Genomic DNA, 26,256 nt, shown 5'->3' with positions numbered 1-26,256 from the left:
GGCATGCATTCGGAAATGTTCGTGATTTTCCGAGTCCCTGGCTAGGTGGCTCTCGGTTTGCCAGTACATACAAGCTGGCAAATAATGCAGTTTGTGACTTTTCCTGCGGCTGCTCGCGCGACAACTGATAAAAGATACGGTATTCTTACAAACCTGCAGCGCTTGGGAATTAACGTTTCTTTAAACGTTGCCCGGGCTGCATGGTTCTTATTGCTAGTGGTTATTTCTTCAGGAGGCGGGCATTTACAAGAGAAGCGCGAAAGCCTAGCCAGGAGAATTGGGTGATGAACAGCTAGAGGTTAATTGACGTGTGACGTGTGTAGATATTGAACGCTGCGATGAAGGAAGCGGTCCCTTGTTTGTCGCATATATTTTAGTTGTTTAGAATCGAATATTTGAAGATGCAAATGATAAGACATGCAGTCTGAAGAAAATTAAACATTTGAATTGCTAAATTCTAATGTGCCTTCCAAAGACATTTTATGGCACATCTAGATTGTGTGGCCGCACAAAAAGCGCTCGGTGGCGGCCTGAGGAATTCGACATTGGGCTACACATTTAAGTAGAATTATAATTTAAATCTTTGTATATAGTATTTTATAGGACACATACAATTGAAATGTATCAGTTAAAGAAAAACATACATGACAGTGTCATCTAGTATATCCAGCTATATTGTTGTCAATATGACTTTATATGATACGTATTTCGCCATACACTGAATGCGTTAACGTGTCATGTATTTTTTAAATGCACTTGGGGTAGCAAAAATGTGAGTAGCGTAAAGATGCTCCACGTTTGTATGCATTTCGTATTATATCATCGACATCTTCTTAACAAATACCGACGCGATTCGGTAAATGTTACATTTTGAGAATTCAATATTCGAAAGGTCGTGGTGATTTGAATCATGGGATTACCAAAGAAACAAGTGAAAATATAAATGCTATGTTTTAATTATGCATCTTTAAGAAATCGAATCACACACAGTACATTAAAAGACTCATACATTTCATACATGTAAACTTACAAACAACATAGTATATAGTTAATTAAATACGTAATATGTTCACTGTGAATTGGCATGAATTAGAACATTTAACTTTAAATGCCGCAAACTATATACATGTATTTAATGTGAATGTCATTGAAATTATAATCCAACAAACGACCATGTAATATGATTAAACTAAAAAAAACTATATACAATATGTAAACGTAAAAAATACATACAGCAATACATATGTGAATGCATATATGAACATGTTGTCCCAACTATGTGGTATGTATCCTCATATTGTCACGTCGCAACCATTCCAAGTAAATTGCGCTTAACAATTGCACACAACACATATAAGAAAACTACTGTGGCACGGATAGCCGTATCAATTCAGATTTAAATAAGACAGAGGGGGTAATCACGTTATTATCAAGATGGCGACGTCCATGCCGAGGCAGGTATTTTTCGCCGTTTTATACCCTTTATTATTGTTTTTAAATGACGCTCACGTTTCAGCCATATCTACATATTTACTGATATGACTGGAACGTGAGCGTCATTTAAAAACATAATAATAAAGGGTATAAAACGGCGAAAAATAACTGCCTTGACATGGACGTCGCCATCTTTATAATAACGTGATTACCCCCTCTGTCTTATGTTTAAATCCGTTATGAATACTTATTAAATAAACTATCCGTGCCACAGTAGTTTTCTAATATGTGTTATGAAATGTCTGTGGAATGTCTGTTACACATCTTGTTTCATTGCGACGCCCACAGAGAGCTGGAAAGGAGAACATTTTTTTATGATCCAAACCACATTTCATATAATGGGCTTTAAACTGAGCCCTTTGATTTAACGATTATCGGTACCTAACATTACGATACATTTTTTTTTCATTTGTACAATACAAACAAGTTATACTTCATGGACAGAAAACGTACAACCTCAACCTGTACATTATCAAATTAAAATCTGTCAAAGGTTATAGGATATATGGAACGGAAACGCAAGTGGACCTTAAACCATTTGAACTTAAAGTATTTAGCCAGTAATTAACTGATACATTATGCATATCGTTTTTAATGAAAAATACAGAAGAAAATAAGAAGGGCATCCATAAAGCCGACGTTCCGTTTCGCGGCGATGTATAATATAGGTAACGTGCATATTCGTATATGTTGCAACTCACCACTCGAAAAATATCCACGAATGGAACGGATCTGTACCAGCCTTGCGTGGATATCCCCTAAAATCATACAATGTCGAAATGCATGCCAGTTCCTTATAAAATAACATTATTGTAAACACGCACAGAGTATGCACAAAACACACATAAACTCATTTAATTAGCAATCCAAGATTTATTTTTAGTCAATTGCATACACACTTTAATATCAGACTGATACTCTATTGTAGCTTGCAGCATACTGTTGTAATACAAGCAAGGCGATTCACAAAAGCGGATTTTTCTGAGAATATATTTTAATTTAATTAACTTATATATGTTAATACGCACATGTGATGAAAAAGAGAAACGAGAAACGAATTATTCCAATACATACTTTCAAGATTTGACTCCGCTGTGCATAGCAGGATTTGGCGCCAGGATTCTACTCTCTGTTTTAATACCTCTTCCTGTTGTTGGGATATTGGGGTCAGTCCTTCGATGCAGTTAATTTGTTTCTCCAAATACCCCGTATTTGCATGATCAAATATCGAGCAAAGTTGTCTGATTGTGTCTTTACAATATTTTCTGAGAGCATCCCTGTCATTTTGGTCTTGTGTATCACGAACTTTCCTGGACATGTCGGCCAGCACGCTAGATAGGTATTTGATCTTTGACTCATCCGCATGTTGAAGTAGGTAATCTATTGCACATATAAACAAAGCAATCATCTCCGCTCTGTCGCATTTCAATTTCCCGTTGTGTAGAGGCATGCTTTACTTATATGGTGTCGTCTAAAGCTGAAAATAAAGATAGACATTGCGAACTGTCCTTCTGTATAAGTCGTAAAATGCTCTGTAAATAGAAAATTATTACTAATGTCATGCCCGTTTATCAATATAGTTGAATAATTATAGTTGTTTAAAGCAAACGTATAAGAACTTAATGTGTTTTAAGTGACATAAGAAGTGCTTCTTAGCGTTTGTATTTGCACTTTTAAACGTGTCTATTTCCACATTAAGTATAAATATACATACAATAAACCTTATCCCGCGCAAGCGATAGAGAAACATCAGTAATCATATCATATGGTGTTGAAACCCGTTTTAAGCAGCTCCAAACCTCTCCCCAGGCCAGAATTATTCATTTAACATTTAAGGGGATTTATACATCAATCTCGCAATTTAAATTAAAAAGTAATGCTGGATAAATTGAAATTTATTTTTCATTTTAATACTCAATAATTTGAAAATGTACGAATACTACCTCGACCCTTTAATCGTTTAAGGTTCATATGAACGTGTTATGCTTCATACACAATAGTAAATACGACAAGGCTAAACGATAACACATGAATACATCCTAAGGTTAAACCGAAAGTACTCAAACGTAATGTTATCATTGATTGGGATACATTTAGATGGGGATTTAAATACATACACGGAGATACTGTGTCAGGCAATTATTTTTTTTATTTAAGACATACTCAATCATAAACAAACGAAGAAAGTTGATTCACTGTTTTGGAAATTACTACTCATCCAAAAATACAACGGCGTCGACCCAATAACGACTCAACTTTTATTGTTCTTCTAGTTGACACTTCAACGAATACCATTAGACTAAATTCAAGACCAACTAATATAAATTCTGGTTCTGATTCTCGTATTTCAGTAAGATTATTATCTTTCATATTAATATAGATATGTCTTCTGATGTGGATGAAACATATTAACGACCCTTTTTTACATCCAATATGTTTAAGTTTCGGAAGATACATCGCTTAACTGATAGTGTTCTGTATTTTTGGATGCAAAATATTTATTTGTAAACTTATAACTTCAAGCATATCCCTAACCGTTTTAATAGATTTCCAATACTTACGACACTAGAATACTAAAATCATGGGTGTAGTTTTCAATATATTTGTCTCGTTTAAGCCTTCTCGTTTTCATTTTCTGTCTATGTACATTTGATTCTGATCATTTAAGACGCGCGATTGGTATGATTTTAATTTTGGAATACGTGTTAGGTTCGGTAAGGGCTAAAACCTTTTTAAACATCGAATGCATTGAAAACTAACTTTCCTAGTACAATTCTGTTTATGGTCATAGTTGGTGTTTTGCTATTAAATATGTTGTTCAAAACAAAAATTTATCTCCATATTTAGTTTCATCGTCTGCTATATACAATTGTACTTCCCACAAGAATTATATGCAACATTTTGCTTGTTTATGAAATTTTGTTAAGTGTTTAAATTCAAATACTATTTAAAAAGGTTCGTGTTTTTATTTCTACTTGCCACCATTATTATTTAGCTAAAGGAACTATGTAGTCATACAATGATTGAGATTAAAATATTTACACCTTTATAAGCCTGACTTGTTTCAGTGAAAAAACTTATATAAAATAATAATTCATAATTCATTATTATTAATAATCACTAAAATAATAGAAAAATATTAATTCAAATAATACTTAATAATGATACAAATAAATAATAATTAATAATGATACAAATAAATAATAATATTAATATAAAACAATAGTAAACACTTATAAGTAACAATAAATAAGTGATACTAATAATACAAATTAACAATTTATATTAAATTATTTATTAATAATATTTTATATTAATAATTATAATATATTAATAATAAGCATCAATTGATTGTCAATAATTTTTATTATTATTAAAAAACAATGAAAATTGTGATTTATATACAACTTTATAATCATCTATATTAAAAGGAGAATTTAAGTTGTACAAGGTAAATCAAATCAAAGTCAAGCACATGACTCGAATAAAATAGTTACATTGAATTAAATGTGCTAACTGTTTAAAACACTGCATGTGAAAAGTAATTAACCTTAACACCATATGTTTAACGCGATATTAACATGAAGTTTCGTGGTAAAGGTATCTTGTCAACGGTTTATTACAGATTAGTATTACATATTTGTTAAACATAGTTTACGCGTGACAATCTATTAACAAGCTATTAAATAAACACGGCGAAACTGAATTCAATTTTTATTAAAGACTTAATCCCTTTGATGAACTGGCGTTTAACAAACATCTTACCCGTTAATTAGGTTAGTCCAATACGCAATTCGCTTTTATTACGAAACTACTCTTCCGAGAGATAAATAAACACTGCTATTGTCGATGGTATGCTTGAACAATACTAGCATTTTATCCCCATGTGTCGCTTCGCTGAGTATTATTGCGCGATGATGGAAAGAAGATCTTTTGCGCGGCGGTTACATACCATTCATCCATGTGTTTGGGCTCGGAAAGTAGTCCATATCATGTCATATGATTTAAAGTCACATGATCAAACCATTGGCAACAACCACTGATACTTATTATTTAAAGTCGTGTTTTCCGGACGTTTTTTGTATATTAAATCATGTTGAATGAACAATCCTTCGATTGCATTGTTCAACGGAACACTTCAGCAACTAAAAACAATAGCTCTATTGGTTGAATATAAGTGAATGACACTAAAAGCGGTCCATATGAACATCAACCAGTGCAAGAATATGTACCTTCCCCGTCAATAAATAAGAAAGCAAATGTTGGCCATCAGCATGCCATTTAATGCAGAACAGATCAAGGATATCATAAGTGTATTTGTATTTATTTATTTACATTAGATGAATGTAAATATGTGTGTTTCAGAAATCAAAGTCACTAGATAAATGTAAACATGAATAGAAGATTATACAATATGCATTCGGATATAAAATTGTATATTAGGTTTAGCGTCCACATGACTTTTCGAAACCTCCAAACTTGACAAGAATACACAAAGTCAATTAAACTTGATCAATCTATTGATTGGTTAATGAGAGTGGTATATTGTTAAATGCCTGATTATTATATACATTCAGTCCTATTGATAGTTATGATAGTGAAACGTTGCTTAAAAAGCTTAATGCTATTTCGGGTGTAAACAATAATTGCACTGAAACTTAAAACAATATATATACTTACATCAAATCAACTAAAAATATTTTCCTAACCTCTATGTTAAGCAAAAACCAAAACACAACTGAAAGACTGCTGGTTGTGAATTTCCCAAATTCAAACAAGAATACAGTTCACTAAACAGGTGGTTGTTGACTCGTCTGTAAATTATCTTCAATCGAGCTCGTTACAAGCCGTGTGTATATATAAAAGATCAAGTTATCAAGATGTGTATCTCGGGAACGTCTTGACACACATTTGGGATCCCAGCTAAAACCTTACATTTAATTAAACGAGATAACAATTGAGGAAGTGATTCGAACACTTAATGTTTCGTCTCTTGGAAGCAAATTATATGAAATTTCTGTTCTGATGGTTGACTTGTCTTCAAGTTGAAGTTTTCTTTTCTCTTTTCTACACGATATCTAGAGATCGATTTCATATGCTGACACTATTGTGGTTAATGGTTAATTGGAAGAAAGAAAATACGCCTATCGGTTTAAAGCAAATGCTTTGCAAAGGTCAAATGGGTTTGTAGAGTAACAATCTAGATAATGTATTGGTTTACGATTATTCTAAATGGTATAATAGTTAACAGGTGAAACGAAAAAACAAAACGGCGACAAAAGTTAAAATGACAAGGTTGTCGTTCACACATTTGTTCTCAATAGGCAAAATTGTAAACGCTGGCTTTCCAGAGACCACTTGCATCTATTTCTTTAAAGATCGTATGTGGTCACCTAGAAGGAAAGGATGACGAATTTCGACCTAATGTCAACCAGTTTAAATAAATAATCATTGATGAGCTGTTACATTATCAATTTGAATAATTTACACCAAACCAAATAAAAAAAGATTTGTTTGTGAAACACTATGTCCCCCATATATTTGACCTTTGACTTTGAAGGGCGATCTTGACTTTAATCTTACACCACTAAAAAAGTGCAGCTTCATGAGATACACAGGCATGCCAAATATTAAATTGCTATCTTCATTTTTGCAAATGTTATGGCTAATGTTAAAGTTTTACGCAAACAAACCAACAAACAAACCTTCATAATAACAGACAGGGCAAAAACAATATATATATATATATATATATATATATATATATATATATATATATATATATATATATATATATATATTAGACTGGGAGACATTAAAAGAACTACAAAACAGAATATTTACGAGAATATTATTAACCTTGTTTTTGGTTTCGGAAAATCATGTCCCTTAACTCTCTTTCACGGAATTTCTCATCATTCTATGGTGACGTTGTAAAACGGTAACGCTCATGTTAGTATGCAAAATTAGATTCTTACAACGTTGTTTATAAACTGAGTCAGTATTATCAATCGAACGGATATAACTCGGTTTCACTTAATAAACTTGTATGTTAGTTCTTGTTCTTTACTTGGCATCATTAGTTAATAATGTATCTTTTAATGCTAGTTTATTTGTTGCAAAAACTTGAAAAACCTTCATAGTATTGTTTATGTTCACACACATTATACAGATGTTATCGTCCGATAGATGATTGCATTTATTTATTCATGTAAATTGATTTGCCGAAAATGTGTATTTTCTTGTAAAAATAACTGATTGGTTCAATATCTGAACCCAACGCCACATACTGTGTTTAACAAACAAAATACGCATATTAAACTTTTAAAAGCATTCCTCATAACTTACTAAGTGAACATCGATAGCGAATCGATTTTTGGGTCAATAATGTGGATGTACGTAATATAACAATACGTATGATGAATGTAAAACAAAACAATTTAGTGCGTGCATATAACTAATAAATATGTAATTGGTCTTTGTACACTATCGTGTAATATGGTGTCTTACTTACATTCTTTAGGATTATCTGAGCTGTGTAATATGATTCTAACTTTTCAAGTCGTTTAAACAATAAGGAATTTCATCGCGTCTAAGGCTGGTGTTATTATTGTGCATAGTTTAATATTGCACAAATAAATTGCAATTAAATTGTATTCAAATTTTCTAGCATAACGTGTTAATTGTTATAACAATTCTTTAGGTAAGTTTTTATTTACATGTGTTTGTAAGTGACTCATTGTAGAAAGGAACTACGCCACTCCTGAATATATTATTTTCTATGATCGCTCGTGAATTAAAATCGATAATCCACCGAACCCAACAAATATCATCTATTTATATTTATAAATTATATATAATCAAAAACTTGTTAAATACATTTCTCGACAGAATTGCATTGGATTTACATATATTCTTATTTTATTCAAACAACTTGCCATTTTTCTTATTTTTTTATAAATTATTTAAAGTTTAAATAAATCAATTTTGATGAGCAAATAATTTTTTTACAATATACTTTATTTTTGTTTGAAAGAAAAAAGATGTCGAAGTATTAGAAAATATAAAATTAATAATATTTTAATGAAAAAAGTACATAAGTTATCGCACATGAATGAACATGAATCAAAAGCATAATTACATATTTTTAATATAAATTATTTTAAGCTTAAGAAATATAATCGAGTTGTAAATACCTTTGTTAAATGATCAGTTGAAGTTTTAGGAATATTCAATTTCTTGATTAGCCGATTTATAATTGATTATAACAAAAACCTTTAAGTTTTAAAATGTGCATAGTTTTAAGATTTAAGAAAAGAAATTGGCCAATATATGTTCATGCAACTACACATTTAACGCTTGGTTAACTTATAGTTTAGGATAATCAATTATAAGATATGTATAGTAATAACAAATTAGAGATGTATCTAAATTTTAGATCCATATCTTTGCAATTCATGGATGTTAATTATCATTGGGGTTTACTGCACTCGTCCATTATTAAATACGTGAAAAAAAAAATAAATAAATAAATAAATTAAGTAATTAAAACAATATAAAATGTAAACAATTTTATATAAAAAGAAAGTTTGAAAATTATCTAGATTGTGCTACTTACGGTTGACATATGTATCCATAGATCACATTAAATTTGTGTGGAATAACATTGTTTCAAGAGCACATCATATTCCATTTAAAACATATATCATTATTGGTTGGCAGTACACGGTACGGAATGTTTAATCGTGACTTATTATGCATAGCGTTTCACTTTTCCACCTGGCATTTAATCCGCACGCGTCGGTTCGATTTGTGTTGTTATCAAAATCGAGGTTAATCAGGAGAGAAACGAATGTCGGGGAATATTGAAAAATGGTTGTGATAGAGCATCAAATTCCATATGCACATCCAAAGGGCGTGTAGCACTTTTACAATCACCTGTACTCCATGCAAATATGGCAGTATCCGCCGAGTTCTATTTTATGATTGGGATTTGACATAATTTGAAATAATTTCAGCAACTGGAAACTGCTACATCGCATACCAATATTAAGTTCCAACATGGCTAAGAGTGACATGGTTCTAAAATGTAATTAAAGACTCATCTTATTTTTAACAAACAATATCATTTTTTGATTATAAAATACAACAATTAACATATTGTGTGACGGATAACACTCCAAATGGTGTTATCGGAATTGCACTCAGACATCGTTTTCCATGTCATACTATAATTGTGAAACGATGCATGTGTACTTATTAAATATTAACTTGCTAAAACCATTATAAGTAAATAACCATGATATACACAAGGGTTATGTAATGTCAAATTTTAAAATTCAACTTTAATGCACACCCACTCTTGAATAAATTGAAATCGACATAATGTTGACAATTGTATATACTAGTATACACTCATTTGATATAGATGTCGTGTTATAAGAAACCAAAGTCGTGTATTTTCTATCAAATACATTGTGAAGGGTTTTAATACAGTTTAATTACTAGCAAATCGCATGAATTGAGTTTGGTGTAAAAACATTACGTCAGTTACTTAACAAGTTTAAAAATAAATCAACTCATAGTTGTCTTGCACTATTACTTAAGTCATTTATGTAATACATATGTAATCAAATACAAGTGACACATATTATATACATACTCCGAATACGTATTGCAGATTTAAATGGTTTATACGCTTTCAAATATTTGGTTATTCAATAACATCAATTACAATAACCAGATGACGTGACGTGGGTGCTAGTAATCCTTCAACAACAATTAACCTTAAGGGTTTTGTTAACATTTGCAACATGTCGCATCGTGTTAGACTCAGTTGCGCAAGGAGGTAAACATGGTGGTTACAATGTACCTTTGTAGTTTCAAGTATCGTTGATGTACTTGGGAGCTTTAAATTTGATATCTCTACGCATTCCGATATGATAGTTAAACTGCTTTGTCGCACCATATTGAAGAGGGTCGTGTGATTAATAGTCTCAATTATCAAAATTAACACGTTTAATAAACTTATTATTGTTCTTTTCCAGATACAATGTTATGTTTCAATTGTATGTTTGTGTATATACCATTCAATGATTGTTATGCAAGCTTACATTCATCAGAGTTGGTCAAGTGACTTTGGATTATTTCGTAATATGTAATCTCCCAGAAGGCATTGACCACTCAGCAGTTTGATGATGATCGGTATACATACATTTCTCCACCAATACGAAATACAGGTGTAGTCGCGTTAAACAGGATCAAGCCCTAATTGTGTTTGATCGTTCCATGGAGTTTATCTCATATATATAAAATACCTAAGCACTTATGATATATTTATGACTGCTTTCCGGGCCTTTATTATTGAACTTTGTTTACTTGAGTGAATATATGTACTTCATTTAAGTGTTAAATATTGCGCCAATAAAACAAATTTAAACCTCTAATGATACGTTTGATATTTCATTAACATCGCTTTGTACAATATTTAGTTATGTGTCTGCATTGGTTGTGTGATTTTGTCTTGTGACTTATTGCTGGATAAATTGTCGCTGGGCATTTATAAGAACCATGTTGTAGTGGAAACATATTTAACCTGCTTTAACCGCTGAAATCTCCTTTTTTATTTTGTCAATGTTAATACAGATAAAAATTAATTTTTATATATTGATTATAAATTTGTAATCTATATATTACGTTATAATAAAGATAAAATATAATGCTAATAAAAAACAGCTTATTAAAAAAAATCCTAAGTAAGTTGTATAAAGAAATAAATTACTGTTTCTTTATTAACAATATATTAGTTAACGAAATGTGTACGACGAAGTGTATATACAACATACCTCGCTGCGACTAGCTTTTATGGATTTAGTGAACGAAATGCGTATCAAGAAGTATAAAATTATGTATACAACATACCTCGCTGCGACTAGCTTTATGGATTTCATAATATTGTGAAATACTTTATTATATATAGCTTGTAAAAAATGCAAATGTGGTTTCCCAACTCTTTCTGTTCTTATTTTTTCTGATTTCTAAATGTTTAGGTCGTATAAAATAATCGAATATTACACACATTTGCTTAATATTTGGTTATAATGTTATGCATACGAATTCCTTGATTGATTGATGTTCAATCAATAAATAAACAAAATGAAGGGAATTTACATATTATTTCATTAAAATGTTTATGTGTACTTTACACGTGTTATGTACGTCGTTTTTATATAAACATCATGAGTAAGTGCAAGATAATAAATTTGAAACAAATTATATATACATCAAATAATTGATATAGTATGGCTTTTACCGGTAATAATCATTTGCCGGTCACAATATTCTTCCGTAATAAATCGAATTATTAAATAATATAATGATACATCTATAATTTAATGATAAATAAATACATAAATAAACGCTATGAATAAACACAATAAAACATAAATAAATACGTTAATAAATAACACTTTAAATTACATAACTGATATGAAAAAAACATTGAAACCAGCAATATTTTACTCACCGTTGTGATATTTAAACACTGACCATATTGAAATGTGTGCGGCAGAACATTATTTCAAAAGCACTTAATCATCCCTGTAAAACATTTCCTGTTTCTGGCATTCATCAACACCAAACGCTGGATTGTGACTACAATTGACATGGCATCTCACTTTTTTCCGCGTGTATTTACTCGTTGTTTTTGATTCTCTTATTCTAAGATAATACGTTGGGAGAAGAATGTGATGGGAACATTGAAACTTGGCATCGATAGAACTCCGCATCGAGTATATAAATCAAAAATGTGTGTCGCACAATAATCTCATAAACTTCATGCACATGTTAGCAATATCACAGTTCTGGAGCATGATTGGAATATGACGAATTAACATCAAATGCGACAGCCGCCAGTAACTGGACAGTACAACATTAAGTGCTATAATCTGGTTCTAAAATGTAAATAAATACCCAATTTATTGACTTTGTAGAAATATATTCTCGAACTTTGTGTGAACAATAAGGACATTTTAATACAAAACACACAAAGCAATGCATTGTTTGAACTCCTTCAAAGACGACAATTGCAATTGCATGAACTATATTGATTACAGTCATAAACCGTTTCAATTTTCATATAAAACTTGTATTATGCCATTTATTAGTAATATTAGCAGAATTGGCAATATGTGTGCATTGAGATCGACACGATTTTGAAATTGTTATATACCAGTAGCATAATACAAAAATGATTTTTTTAATCACAAAGAAGTCATGTTACTAGAAACCGAATTTGCTATATTTTCCTATTAAGGATATCTGCCCGTTTTGTATACATTGTTCTGACTGTCCAATTGCATGCAGTTAATTTGGCGCAGTTACGTGACAACAGTTATTAAGTTTGAGCATAAATAAACATGCTTAAAAATAGTTCTCAATTAATATTCAGCAATATTAATAGTGTTATTGCAAATTAAACAACTGTTTGAAAACGGTAAACACTTTGATACATTTACTCATTAAAATACCTCAATTTTATATTAACAATATGTCATACCATTTGTTCTTATAACCCTTCAACGAACATTACAATTAAGTTTCTCGTTTTTTTTTTAACAAGTAGCAACGTCTTTAACACGATTGCAAAAGCAAGTCAACATGGCGGTAACAAAATACGTGTTAATAATCAAGTATCGGTGTATTTACGACTTTGTGTTATGTTTATAGCTGATACGTGTTTGCGTCCTGATATGATATCTCAATCACGAAAGCTACTTGTTTGAGGTTTATTGCAGATGATTGTGCGATTACTAGTCTCAGTAGGCACACAAGTTTTACCCCCTTAATGCATGTACTCTTTTCCAAATACCTCTTGTTATCTTTCAGTGCTATGTTTTGTATAAACCGTTCAAGGGATGTAACGCTTGGGGTGAATATCTGAATTTGGTATGGCGCGAATGAAACCGGTTTAAACCTGTAATGGTACGGTCGGCATTGTTTTTTACCATGCGATGGCCATGATTAATATATGTTTCTTTGTATTGGTCGTGTGCTTTTGTCATATGACTTATTATCGTTAAAAGGTCACAAACTATCAAAGGTCATTTAAAGCTTCTATTAATTTTAGGTAATCAAACAAGCCGTGTGTCCAAAATATTTCAATTGACGATTATAAAATAACTTGAACTAATGTTCAGAATTATATGCAGTTATTTACTTTCTCTCATATAATGAAGTGTTGGAAATAATTATATTAAATAACATTAAAAGTATGAACATGTCAATTCATTTGCCCAAGTCAAAATTCATCCTTTCATTTACATCATTAAACACGAGTTTTAAATTCCAAGTTTTTGGTGAGTAATTAGCTATGATCTGTGTATGTACTATCTAAACTAATCATTTCTTTCGATTTAAGTAGAGTATGAACTTTTAATTTTTTGATTTTCAAACATACGTATGCACAATAGAACTATTCAAAATGAAACTATGGTACTCTGAATATCAAAACGTAGGTGAGCAATATGTACCGATAAATATACATTATTTTGGACCCGATTGCTTTCGTTTTCACATTATGTTCTGCATATTATTCATACGTGTAAGCAGTTAATTATAATTGTGTTTGCATATGAAATGTTTAATATATTTATGTAACATATACATTTCTAAATTTTAGCCTTGGTACGACAAATTCACGTTTGCAAACGTTGGTACCATTGAAAGAGACGCTGGCACTTGTGCGGTGAGACAAAACTAATTGTAGGTTTTGCGATCAATTATACATCCAATTATATTAATTTATAATTTGTATTTGTAAAAAAATATTTGTATACACTTTAATCAAGATTACACAGTTTTTTTATTGAAAGTGTCCATGATGTGCTTTTTAATATTTATATTTGTGTAGTTTTGTTAATAGAGAAAGACAAAAGGCTAACAAATTTACGATGAACGGGAGTGTACATAAGAACAGACCATTTAAACATTGTTGCGAATTAAGTAGGACATATGTGTCTGATGTGTTCACCAAAAGCGTAGATTTATCATACTTTTTAATAAAAAAAAACAAACAAAAAGATACAAGTATTCATATTACTTTACTTTATTTTCACTACACAATAAAGATTATGTGTATGGTTTACGAGCAAGACAGTGCGCCTTCGTTTATTACCGCCGTTTAGTGTTTACATGAATAGGTCAGTAACGAACTAAAAAGTACTAATTTAAAGTTTAATAACAACTGATATTGTTTAGTCTGGTCTAACTTAAAATAAAGTGGATATAATTAAACAAGTATCAAGAACCTACCTTTAAATCCTTTGAATTACACAATTTGTTACGGAAATACAGTACAGCTCACGCAAAACCAACAAATTCCGCGATCCGCGGAGTTTGACGACATCAATTGTTCGCGGAGTCGACTCGGCATCGACCATCTGGTCGCCGAGTCGCCGTGTCTGTTCGCCGAGACACGCCGCGGCACGCCTCGGCATGTTGGTGATATGACGCTGAGTCACCCGGCGAACAATCTTATAAACTATAATTTACCTGGGATAGAAACTGATTACAAGTTCCGAAATCATGATGTTTATTAAATGTAGATTAACTACGTTCGGACAATTCCTCTAAATGAAATATAATTTAAACACACTGTATCGTTACCGTTACGCTGTTTCAGTTCCTTCATTACTGAAACAATTAGTGTATTGTATACTGACTGCAGCTTCTTGGGAAAACAGGGCTTAATGCATATGCATAAATTGTCAACCCAGTACCAGAGACTGTCTTTAAACGAAAAACACCATAGAATCAGAAAGTGTCGTCCTTGATTAGCTTGTGCGAACTGCACTGGCTAATCAGTGTGCACAGGACACCACTTATTGGACATACATAAGGCCCCGTTTTCCCTGAACGCAGCCAATATGTACAGATTTCAATGACAAACTGGCCAATGTCGTCGCACAGGCTGTTAAACACTATTGATTACATACACACACTCACTGTCTGCAGTGTACCAGTGGTGAAGCATAAACAGGCTAATCAGTGTGCACAAGCAGATGCGGTGGTCATCGTTCTTAGGGTAGTTAAGAGCAGACCGACTTGCAAAACTAGCTCTTAATCTTAATTGTTCGCAAGCGAACAACTAACAAGAGAGGTGTTTGTCAAAAACACAATGCCCCCTTCTGCGCCGCTTTGAAGCCTTATACTTGATCTTTGACCTTGAAGGATGACCTTGACCTTTGACCACACAAAATGTGCAGCTCCATTAGATACACATGCATGCCAAATATCAAGTTTCTATCTTCAATATTGCAAAAGTTATGACCAATGATAAAGTGTTCGGACGGACGGACGGACTGACGGACAGACAGACAGACAGACGGACGGCTTGACGGACAGTTCAAAAACTTCATGCCACTCTTCGGGGGGCATAAAAAAACACGTACGTATGCCAAATACTGCTGTTCACAGAACAGTATTGTATTTCAGCTAATGGAACCACATATATCTCAGACACGTGAAGTATCATATGCAAATGATGATGATGATGGTGATGAAAATGACAACGACGCCGCCGCCGCCCCGCCACCGCCGCCGATGCTGCTGCTGCTGCTGATGATGATGATGCTGATTATGTTCAATATCACGACCGCATTTGAACATAGATGTAGAAGTGGACCGCTAAACATTAGAACTGACGTGTATACATGTACATCGAACAAGCATAATAGGCTTCAATTTAACCCTTTACCACTTAGATACGTATTTTCACGCATTTGAAGTCCCTTGGAAAGTTATATTTAATTTAAGACCTTTCTTACTCGATTCAAGTTCTTAAGCGTTCATCTACAAACATTAGATACTGATGAGCAGCAAACAGCATTAAACCTGAACAGACTGCGAGTTACTCGCAGGCTGTTCTGGTTTTATGCTGTTTGCACATAGCCATTTCCACTTTGCTGATAGGGAAAGGGTTAAACGAGTGTTCTGATTAAAAATAAGTAGCTTTTCTTCACATGGACTGGGTATTAAAGATAAAGACCGCAGAAGCACATTGGCAATCGAAATAGCGCGAATTCAGTACCCCGCAAATTCATGTGTTGAACATTACGTTAAGAAAATAAGAACACTGTCATTACATTATTCTTACAAAATTCCTTGCGTGTTCCTTCCAAAAGGTTGATATCGTAACACCATTATACGTTTGCCTTACATATACGTATCGAAGGCAATTATACGTGAAGTTTTCAGTGGTAAACCTTTATCATGATTTTTGGCAAAATATGCATTGAAATATTTGGTATTTATACCTGCTCTAACTGCCACACTTAAAATGATCGCATTACCAAAAAGCTTTAAAATTACGACGAAAATGATCACCTGAACACTATTTTAGACTTAAATAATCAATTTACATAATCGCGCCTGTAACTTAAGAAGCCTCTCCAAGCAATTATTCAGCAATCAATTCAACCATGACCTACTTAAATACAATGGCTGTTTATACAAGTTAACATGTAATATAATGTGATTCACATAACTACTGAAAACCACACTATGGCGCATAGGCGTTTGCACGTAACAGGATTAAAGATCTTAACTACAATGTAAAGCGTGTTGTTCATGAATGTTCCTTATTCTTGATCATACAAATAGTTGTCTGAAAAGGCTTGATGTATAATACAATGCATATTGCAAAACATTTACAATGGCAGGAAAATAATATGATCGGAAGAAACACGTATTAAATATCCTTGCATAATGACACATCAGACCACCATGGCATGCACCTGTTTAATTGTTTTTAAGTGTTAATACTCTCTTGGTTAGTCGTTGGAAATTCTACACATTCGATACTTATCTTCCTGTTGTCATGGACAATTAAGAAACTATATTCAGCCTGATGGTATGCAAAATATATTAATGTAGAGCAGGCTTGGCTGGGATATTGATTTTATCAGACCGCCATTCCCGGGCGTTGTATCAGATTGCAAAGATACAATACGTATTCAAATGTTTGTTTGAAAACTAACGGCGCACTGTCATGTTTTCAGCGCTAACATGCACGTAAGCCATGCTTAAGTACGGTATACTTTTCCACAATGAAATTGAGGCCTTGACATAAATTATTGCATTTTTAAGAGGGTTTTCACATGCAATTTAGTTTCAGTTTCGTAACATGTTACCGCTGTGTGCTGTAAACATAAAGCTTGTAATATGATGCGGGAATAAAAGTAGGCCTGTTAAAGGGAGCTTACACTTTTGAATGAAATAAGAAAACGAATGAGGTGTATTGCCAATATATGAAGGTGTGTCCCCCATTTATATGTGGTACTATATTTTTGTGCTTTATTATTCACATATCCATAATACTTATAATGAGTTTATGGAAAAGACGATTATATAAAGTGCAACATGGTAGATAATAAGACGAGACTTAATGTCATTTGCAGTACATAGGATATACACTTTTTTTATTAAAAAAACAAACATAATAAAATGCAACATGAATTCAAAACTATAAATATATATAATAAAAATATGTTATGTGTTTCTATTATACAATTAATCGATTTTATGATGCTTGTTTCAAACAGAAAATGATAACTGATCGCACTTAATAAAATAACTCATCCTATTACGTGTATATCCCAGTAAACCATGTCTCGTAGGAAAAGAATATAAATACACATCTAAAAACTTTAAGTGTATTATCAATAACGTAAATAATGGCCAGCTTGTAGGGCATTTTCTTTTCTTTATTTAAGAGTGTGCAAATCTAGTATCAGTTTAACGATCGGTATGTCCAGTTCCGAAAATTTGAATAACAAATATATATCAAGCATTTGCGTTACACACGGACGTTTTATACATAAAAGTAGTTAATAAGATATCAGCTATGTCTGCCCGACTTAAGTTATTCATTGAAAATAATTGGCATTGCAAATATGTTCTTCCCATTTCACAAAATCTTAAGAAGCAAGCCCAAAATAAAAGGACGTACTTGCAAACCTATTTTATTATATACAAAAACAAGCTTTGCAGGGGTATCGATTGCAACAGACCGGGATTTTCCAAAGCCGTATCAGATTTCACAAGTACAATTTAAACTTATGAGGCGTTCGCCATGGGTCTTATAAATATTGGGTGTATTAACATAAACGAAATATCAAGCGCACAAGCCCTCCCGTTCATCATGTTTAAGGTACACGATATTCAACAATAGACAAATACATACTAGTAATACATGCCATGGCCAATGCGTCCCAACAATATATACCAGAGTGCAAGCTCCATTTTTATTTTATAACGGGTATTTGAACATAACATACATACTTTGGAATTTTTACAAGTTTAAGATTTATAAAAATATGTTATGTTAAAGGTTTAATAATCGTACGGTCAAATAAAACATTATATCAAATCGCTGAAGGCACTGAAGTTGTTCGCTATTGCATAATCTTAGTTTTCAAAATTATGTTATAGCTTTTTATACCGCAAGTTTGAAATGCACACAACCCATTCAAATTTATGAAGAGTGTGTCGCAAAGCACAGGTTGAGATGTGGGTGCACTGTTTATCCTCATATTAATGTTATAGAGATAACTTAGACAAAGCAACAACAATATGTCTCTCTTTTTTCGCAGATGGTTGCTGCACTGGCAGCCATCTTTAGAATTTTGGTTGCCTTGCTAAAGAATAACAAGCCTAGAATCATGTACATGTTGTAAAATGTGTATCTAATACTACATTTATTTTCTTTAAATTATTGAGCAACAATTTTGGCGACATGACAGACGTTTAAAGCAAGTCTCGTTTCCGAAATAATCTACGGGATTTAACTGTGTTAACTTTAACTCAATATAGATCTAGTTATCGACATACACTAAATTGTTTTGACAGATGACGTCCGATTGATAATTTAATTAAATGTATGCAGATATAGAGAAATATTAACAATCGCACAGCGTATTTTCTGTGTATGTTTCTATATTTCGATAACATGTGTTATAGATTAGTATACAATCAATATTTGTAAATAGTTATACTCGGCGAATCGCCGCATCTACGCGGCGTTACTCCGCGAATCGATGCCGAGGAAAAAACAGACGCGGCGTCACTCCGCGAAATTTCGCCGAGTGCCTCGGCATCATGCCGAGTAAATACGCGGCGAAAATACGTTAACAGAAGAATCTGTCCGCGGCGTAGCCGCGGACTTTGTTGGTTTTGCGTTAGCTGTACTGTATCAAATATTATACGACTTTAAAATTTAAGTTTCACAAAGGATATGATCGATAACCGTTTTTATTAAAATGGAAATATACATCAGCACGGCTGAAACACGTGCACACTTTGCGTTATCAAGTTTCAAAGTCCTTTTGTATATAGAACGTTTTTCGTGTTAAAGGGGCCGTCCAACAGATTTTGGCATGTATTGAAGCATGTCATTAAATGCTTTATATTGATAATTTAAACATTTGACTCAAAAATATTTAGTAAAAACAACAACAAAATACAATTTAAATACAGCAAAAAAAGTAACCCTCAACCGGGCTCGAACCAATAAACCCTTGAGTAAAAAGTCTCCTGCCTAGATCACTCGACCATCCATGCTCATGCTTACAGCAGATGTATTTTTGACCTCTATAAGCAATCCTCGTAGTCCCCCAAAATATAACTACAACAACAGAACTTTCACAATTATTCAACCGTTTCGCGTCGCACGACGCTTTATAATTTTAGATTTTCAAATCGTCAAAAGATGCATATAATGGATATTTTAGAGCATGGTAAATGGTCAGTATTACTATTTACTCAAAAATATCATAACAAAAACGAAAATTTGCGAATCTGAAACAACTTTTTTTAATTTTGTCAATTTACCAATCTGTTGGACGGCCCCTTTAGATAAGATATGTACTTCACACCGGATATGAAATTTAACGTGATCACAATGGTTTTGGGTTTCACGTACAGCGAGGGAAGTTTCTGATAACTAGTTACAACTGTAATCGTATACGTTTCTAAATAACTAAAGAAAATAGGGCATAAACTTTATACCACATATTCAGCATTTCAAACAACCATTAATAATGACTTATTTTAAAATAGTTATTTCTTATTTTTAAAGTAAAATGAAGACAGTGTTGTGTTTACGAAGGAGAAAAACGATGGCTTATATTATATTCATGATTCAATAACGTTTGTTATAAGTGTCGATATAAAAAACTCCTTTAATATTGATGTTTTAATAGAATTATTTATTCACATAGAAAACATGCCGTGCAAGTACGCTCCTTAAACATGTAAAGATGCAGTATCACTGCACACAGGCGTTTTATCTTTACTAGCACTGCAGTATAATCGTGAATTCTCATTCAGTTACGGTGTTTTAATTTTGGTATCCCACCGGAGACATCAAACGAAGCATATTATTGTTTATACAATTTACAATTCTAACAATTTAATAATGTTAGTATTGTTACCATATATACATTGTATGTACAAGTTTGTAATGCACATTGTTCATACGAGGTGTATTTCTTCTGAAGAGATACTGTGGATATGTCCATGTGATTAATGACTTTATCGGACAAACCATTCCTGTTTGCACACGCGTGTAACATCCGTCATGATAATAAAGTAGAGCTTATCAAAGTTGAAAAAGTGTAAACTATTCCAAAAGAAGACCGACATTTCCTTCATTAACGGTTTGTATTTATTTAGCAACATTCAAGACATAAATAATAAAGTTCACACATATTTACGTTGCATTTTTATTTCTGTACATGGTAGCATCGCATTTTGAGATAAAGTGTGGAAAATAAATATAGTGCAAATAATATACTAACTACCGTCACACGGGAAAACATGTTTATAAATCACTGACATTCACATTTCACAAAGTTCAAATTGCATTGGATGGATGGAGAATGCATTATAACATCGTTACAGTGATATTATGGGCATCTAACAGTATATGCTATGTTTATAGGTGTCTATCGCAACCCTTGTTTATTTTTGGTGTTTTCACTTCATATACACTTATAGTTGTTAATGCAGCATCCAAATTCTAAAACCATATCCCGGAAATAGAAAAATAATGCATTTGAATATCAACCGTACTTTCGTTTTGACAACTGACGACAGAAATGATTCGATGTACGACGTGAGTCTAAATGTAGTTTTCATGCAGATTCGTTCATAGGACACAAAGGCACAATTTTGTTTTACGGATCATTTAGAAAACTGGGTGAGTCATGTAAAATATCAAATATAATATATTGTTTTTATAAACAACTGGTAGCAAGATGAGTTGTAGATAATCGGTCAGTTGCCACAATTTAACTAACTATTTTAACCTGTTAATTCTTTTCAGCTCAATTTAACAGTGAAAAATACCCATAATATCACGTTAAGTTAATGCTGATCGTACTTGTCATAAGAAAACGTCGTACAAAGTCATTGTTTAATGTTTGTTTTCTTCCTATAATATGTTAACACTTAAGATAAACTTATTTCCTTTGCAATAGGGATAACTGTTTAAGGATACAAACGCTCGAAATTAACTTTAACGTACATATTGTGAAACATTAAACATTGTATACATGAAATATATTCTGAACCATATGCCATGCTTGAAGACGCAGTCACGTAGTCAACTGACGCATATGTGTCCAAACAAATAGAGCATTAAAGTGTTATCTGCTATTATAGTTAACAAATACTTTTGTTGACACATAAATCGCCAAACAAAAACAAATATTGAGGCAGAATCTTAACTTTTAATCATCAAGATAATTATTATGCAAAATAACACATATTTTGAAGACACAAAACACTTAACTACCATGATAAGAAATCCAGATGCTGGAAGTTATTATAATAGACCCATATGTATTCAAACACGCAATAAGTAAACGTGTCGTGTGGCATTTGAATGCCTTTGGTCAATCACACTCGTATGGAGGATGAAGATGCTTTGCAGTTTAATCAGTTGTGCAACTTCTCCAAACGTCACATACATGGTCAGAGAGATGTGCTTCAAGTTTCAATTTTAGACTACATTTTACAATGATTTAGCGATTAAGAAAATAAGCTTAAACAAAGAAACAATTGAACATTTAATTGTTTGGATATTTTTAAAATGTCATTAATCTTGAGTTGAATGCATCTACACATTTACATATGAAAACATATACCGTTAACAGTTCATTAACAATTTTAATTACGTACATGTACTATGATTACAGTATTTATATTCAAATACTTATAAAAAGTTTTTCCAAAGATATATATGCAATGACACAACTCATTTTAAAGCATGAAAGTAGATATTGTTTCACAAGCACACTATGCAATCAATAGTGTTACAAACATCGAGTGATCTATTTGAACACGTATAAGGAAACTACTGTTGCACGGATAATAACATCAATACAATATAAATCCTTAACTAAAAACAATGTAAACTGCGAATGTTCCAACACATTAAGCAGTTTATACCTATTTAAGCCTTAAGACTGTGTAAACAAGCATCCATATACGTGCATAACGAACATATAATATGCATGTCATAAATCCTTGTGTAGCCCAATAATAGTTTTGAATGAATATGCGTATGCACTGAACATTATTATTCCGTGCAACAGTGGTTTTCTAATAAGTGTGGTTATTATTCCGGGGAGGGCATGATGTACATCTTGCTTCTCTGCGACGGCCAAGTTGACCTGGAAAGGAGAAAATATAAATTTTTACACATCGCGTGGAGTTATGCTGAATAATGCGTCGTTTTATAATACGATTGTCGTGCCTAAATATCAATGTGCATGGCATGTGAAGTAAACAAAATTATATAGCAAATATGATACTACAACAATGATAGGGATATGATCGAATAATATCAACACATAATTGCATTCATCAAGGGCATTACTTTATGCCTTTTCTATACAAACCGTGCCTGCTTTTTTACGTGCATGGCTTCCGCAACCTGGATATTTAACCCTATATGCGACAGAGGTGTGATATAATACCAACACAATATGTACTTTCAATGTAAAATGAAATAAGCATAATATTTGAATCAAACGTCCTAAGTCCTGAAAATATTAAGTCCAAAACTCAAATTTATCCTCCGCAAATAGCAAGATTCATTTAAGTAAAATCCTCAATCGCGAAGTGGCTTGACAGAATTTGGAACTCATACATAAATGTTCCTATGGCTGACACGGACCGTGTCTTCTGCTAAACATCGAAATGGCTTCTGACGAAATGTAAGCACATATCAATATTTATCCTTTTTATGGTATATGGGAGTTATATAATAATGGAGGGATCCGACAATCAAGCAAAATCTATCCGTTATAGAGTATATATCGTTTTTTCGTTTTAATTGCATTAACGGACAAGAGCACTTCTATTGCCCATATTTCGTTTCGCAGCAATATTTTTTTTCCCAAATGTACAGGTGTACTTGCATATATGTTGCAACTCACCTCTAAAATATCGACGAATGAAAAAGATCTGTCCAATCCTTGCCTGGATGACCCCTTAAAAGACAAAATGTCATAACCACACTTGTAACGATGTCCTCTTGTCCTTAAACACTTTTACTGCAATGTGTAATGTAAACTGCAACACGTATATCAGAGTAATAGTGTATTTAGCTTACAGCACAAAGCGATATGTAGGCATAATCAAGGCGGACGATACTGAACACTGAACGCGTAAATACTTGCATGCATTGATAACAAAACGTGTATGAATCATTAATTATGCGATACATACCTTCTAGATCCGACACTGCAGTACTTAGGAGAATCGGACGCCAGAATTCAACTCTGTGTTTGAGTAACTCCGTCAGATGTTGTGGCATTGGGGTAAATCCGTCAATGCAGTTAATGATTTTCTCCAAATACCCGGCATTTGCCTGATCGTAACTCACGCAGAAGCGATGGATTTTGTTTTTAAAATATTCCCAGCATTCTACCCAGTCTTGTGTGGTACGAGCTCTCACAGCCATGTCAACGAGAACATTTAAAACGTGATGAGTTTCTGTCTCGTCCTCAAGTTCCCTTAAGTGATCTGCGGCACTTGTCCACAAAACAATCCAGTGATCAAATTCACTTTTCCATGTCATGTAGTGTTCAGTCATGCTGAAAATTCTGCCTGAAAAAAACCACAACAACAGAACTTGTAAAAACTGCAATCATCTACCATTAAGTAGCCGCGAACTGCCTGTTGTTCGCACATGATGCTTGCGAGTACACATAACAATCTTAAATACCTCAGCTTTTGGTAAGATAAGTAACGCAGTTAAACAAGGGCTATGAAATTTGCGTTATTAATTGGGGCACATCTCTTTTTCTTTAATTTAAGATGCTACTTGGATTTACTTTTAAACAAAATGCGCATACTTTTCAATTTAAATTGCAAAGCTTCTTTGTATGTATAAATGTGTTAGTTATTAGTGTTAGTCATGATAATAAAGTGCGATGTCATTTATGATTTCAAAAAGGATTAAACCGGTTTCTTTTCAAAGACGTTTCAGTTTGATTATTCACAATAATGTTAGTGCATCATGCGTTATCGTGTGTTTTGCCATTAGTCGAACGGTCAAAGATCTCTTGCTAATTGAAAGGGTAACCACTTATAACTCATGTCTCAAAATCTACAAGCCGAGTTTCTTTCAAAATAGCAATACCCGTGTATGCACATGTTAAAGTCTAATGCCATTGTGGTAACTGTTAACTGGTTGTTTTTTTTTGAATGCGTTATTAAAATAATATTTACGTTAGTATTTCGGCTATACGTGCGGCATTTTTAAGACAGTTTCATTTAATAAATTCACGTACTGAATGATCAAAATTGTATTAAACAAAAGTATCATTGCAAAAAGGAAAGGATCATGCTTTTTCAACTAGTAGTTTAGTGTTGAATGTGAGTTCTTGAATTTGAAATTGACACAAACGAATTGCAGTCCAAATTTCAAAACTCGCATGTTTTTTTTCTATCGAGCCAGTAATAATGCGCTTAGATTAAACTCGGATTTCACGTTTGAAAGCTTTATACATTACGTAGAGTCATTTTGACTTTAAACTGTTAAGAAAGTGGAAATCGTGGTAAGCTACGCAATCTATAAAACATGTTATGTTGAAATTGTTACAAACAAATTGCATTCAGAATTTGAAGCATCGCATGTTCTTTCATAAAGCTAAAATAAAGCTAGTTTTACCTAGTCCCTTGGTTAGTCCTTTATTATTGCACACACTTCTTGTTTGAATGCGAACCTTCTACGCAATTAACGTTTCGTGCGCACTATTTTATGTTACGTGTTCTTATCAACATACTAATAAATGGTATTGAGACTGTGTTGAACTATGACAGACACAAGCAAAACACAAGAAGAATGCATTGAGTAGACATTCTTTTTCGTCGCATACATTAAAAAATAATCGACACATACTCGCACTATTTGTGCGGGCGTAACGATACTCATTATCATAATTTATGAATCAAGATTAACACGATGGTCCAACCATGCTCAGCTTACAAGAAAATATTTGAGCTAAGTTTCTTATTGAACGCATCGGATCATGTTAATAATTGATGTTTGTTGCAGCATAGAATTTCGTTAATATTATTATGCTTCATTGTAGAATTAATAAATGTACCCACCAGTTTGAATGTAAATATTTGTTTCAAAATTCACTAGACAACGTTGATTCTTTTTGACGGAAATAAGTGTGTTACATA

At 32.6% G+C, this 26,256-nt stretch overlaps 2 protein-coding genes and 1 long non-coding RNA gene across 3 annotated transcripts in view; all 3 read right to left on the bottom strand.

Moving 5' to 3' along the window:
• The window catches only part of LOC127841575 (uncharacterized), a 46,946-nt gene extending 32,102 nt beyond the window's left edge, over positions 1–14,844 (bottom strand). Inside the window, exon 1 of the mRNA XM_052370498.1 lies at positions 14,806–14,844. The gene's annotated coding sequence lies outside the window, so the exon portion shown is untranslated. The remainder of the gene's footprint in view (positions 1–14,805) is intronic.
• Positions 939–2,971, bottom strand: LOC127841576 (uncharacterized). The gene is made up of 3 exons (XM_052370499.1): positions 2,569–2,971; positions 2,196–2,252; positions 939–1,786 (listed from the first exon to the last, which is right to left on the bottom strand). The coding sequence occupies exons 1-3, from the start codon at positions 2,942–2,944 to the stop codon at positions 1,716–1,718; spliced, it is 504 nt and encodes a 167-aa protein (XP_052226459.1). The 5' UTR covers positions 2,945–2,971; the 3' UTR covers positions 939–1,715.
• Positions 14,845–21,261: 6,417 nt separating the features above from the next.
• On the bottom strand, positions 21,262–25,957 carry LOC127842150 (uncharacterized). Its single transcript, XR_008031500.1, has 4 exons — positions 25,736–25,957; positions 24,289–24,669; positions 23,997–24,050; positions 21,262–23,228 (listed from the first exon to the last, which is right to left on the bottom strand). It is a non-coding gene; the product is annotated as an uncharacterized LOC127842150 (long non-coding RNA).
• Between the last annotated feature and the right edge of the window lie 299 nt (positions 25,958–26,256).

The sequence above is a fragment of the Dreissena polymorpha genome, chromosome 8 (assembly GCF_020536995.1).
Source record: "Dreissena polymorpha isolate Duluth1 chromosome 8, UMN_Dpol_1.0, whole genome shotgun sequence".
Lineage (NCBI taxonomy): Eukaryota > Metazoa > Mollusca > Bivalvia > Myida > Dreissenidae > Dreissena > Dreissena polymorpha.
Note: the sequence above shows the minus strand (reverse complement) of the source record. Positions and strands in the feature narration are given on the sequence as shown.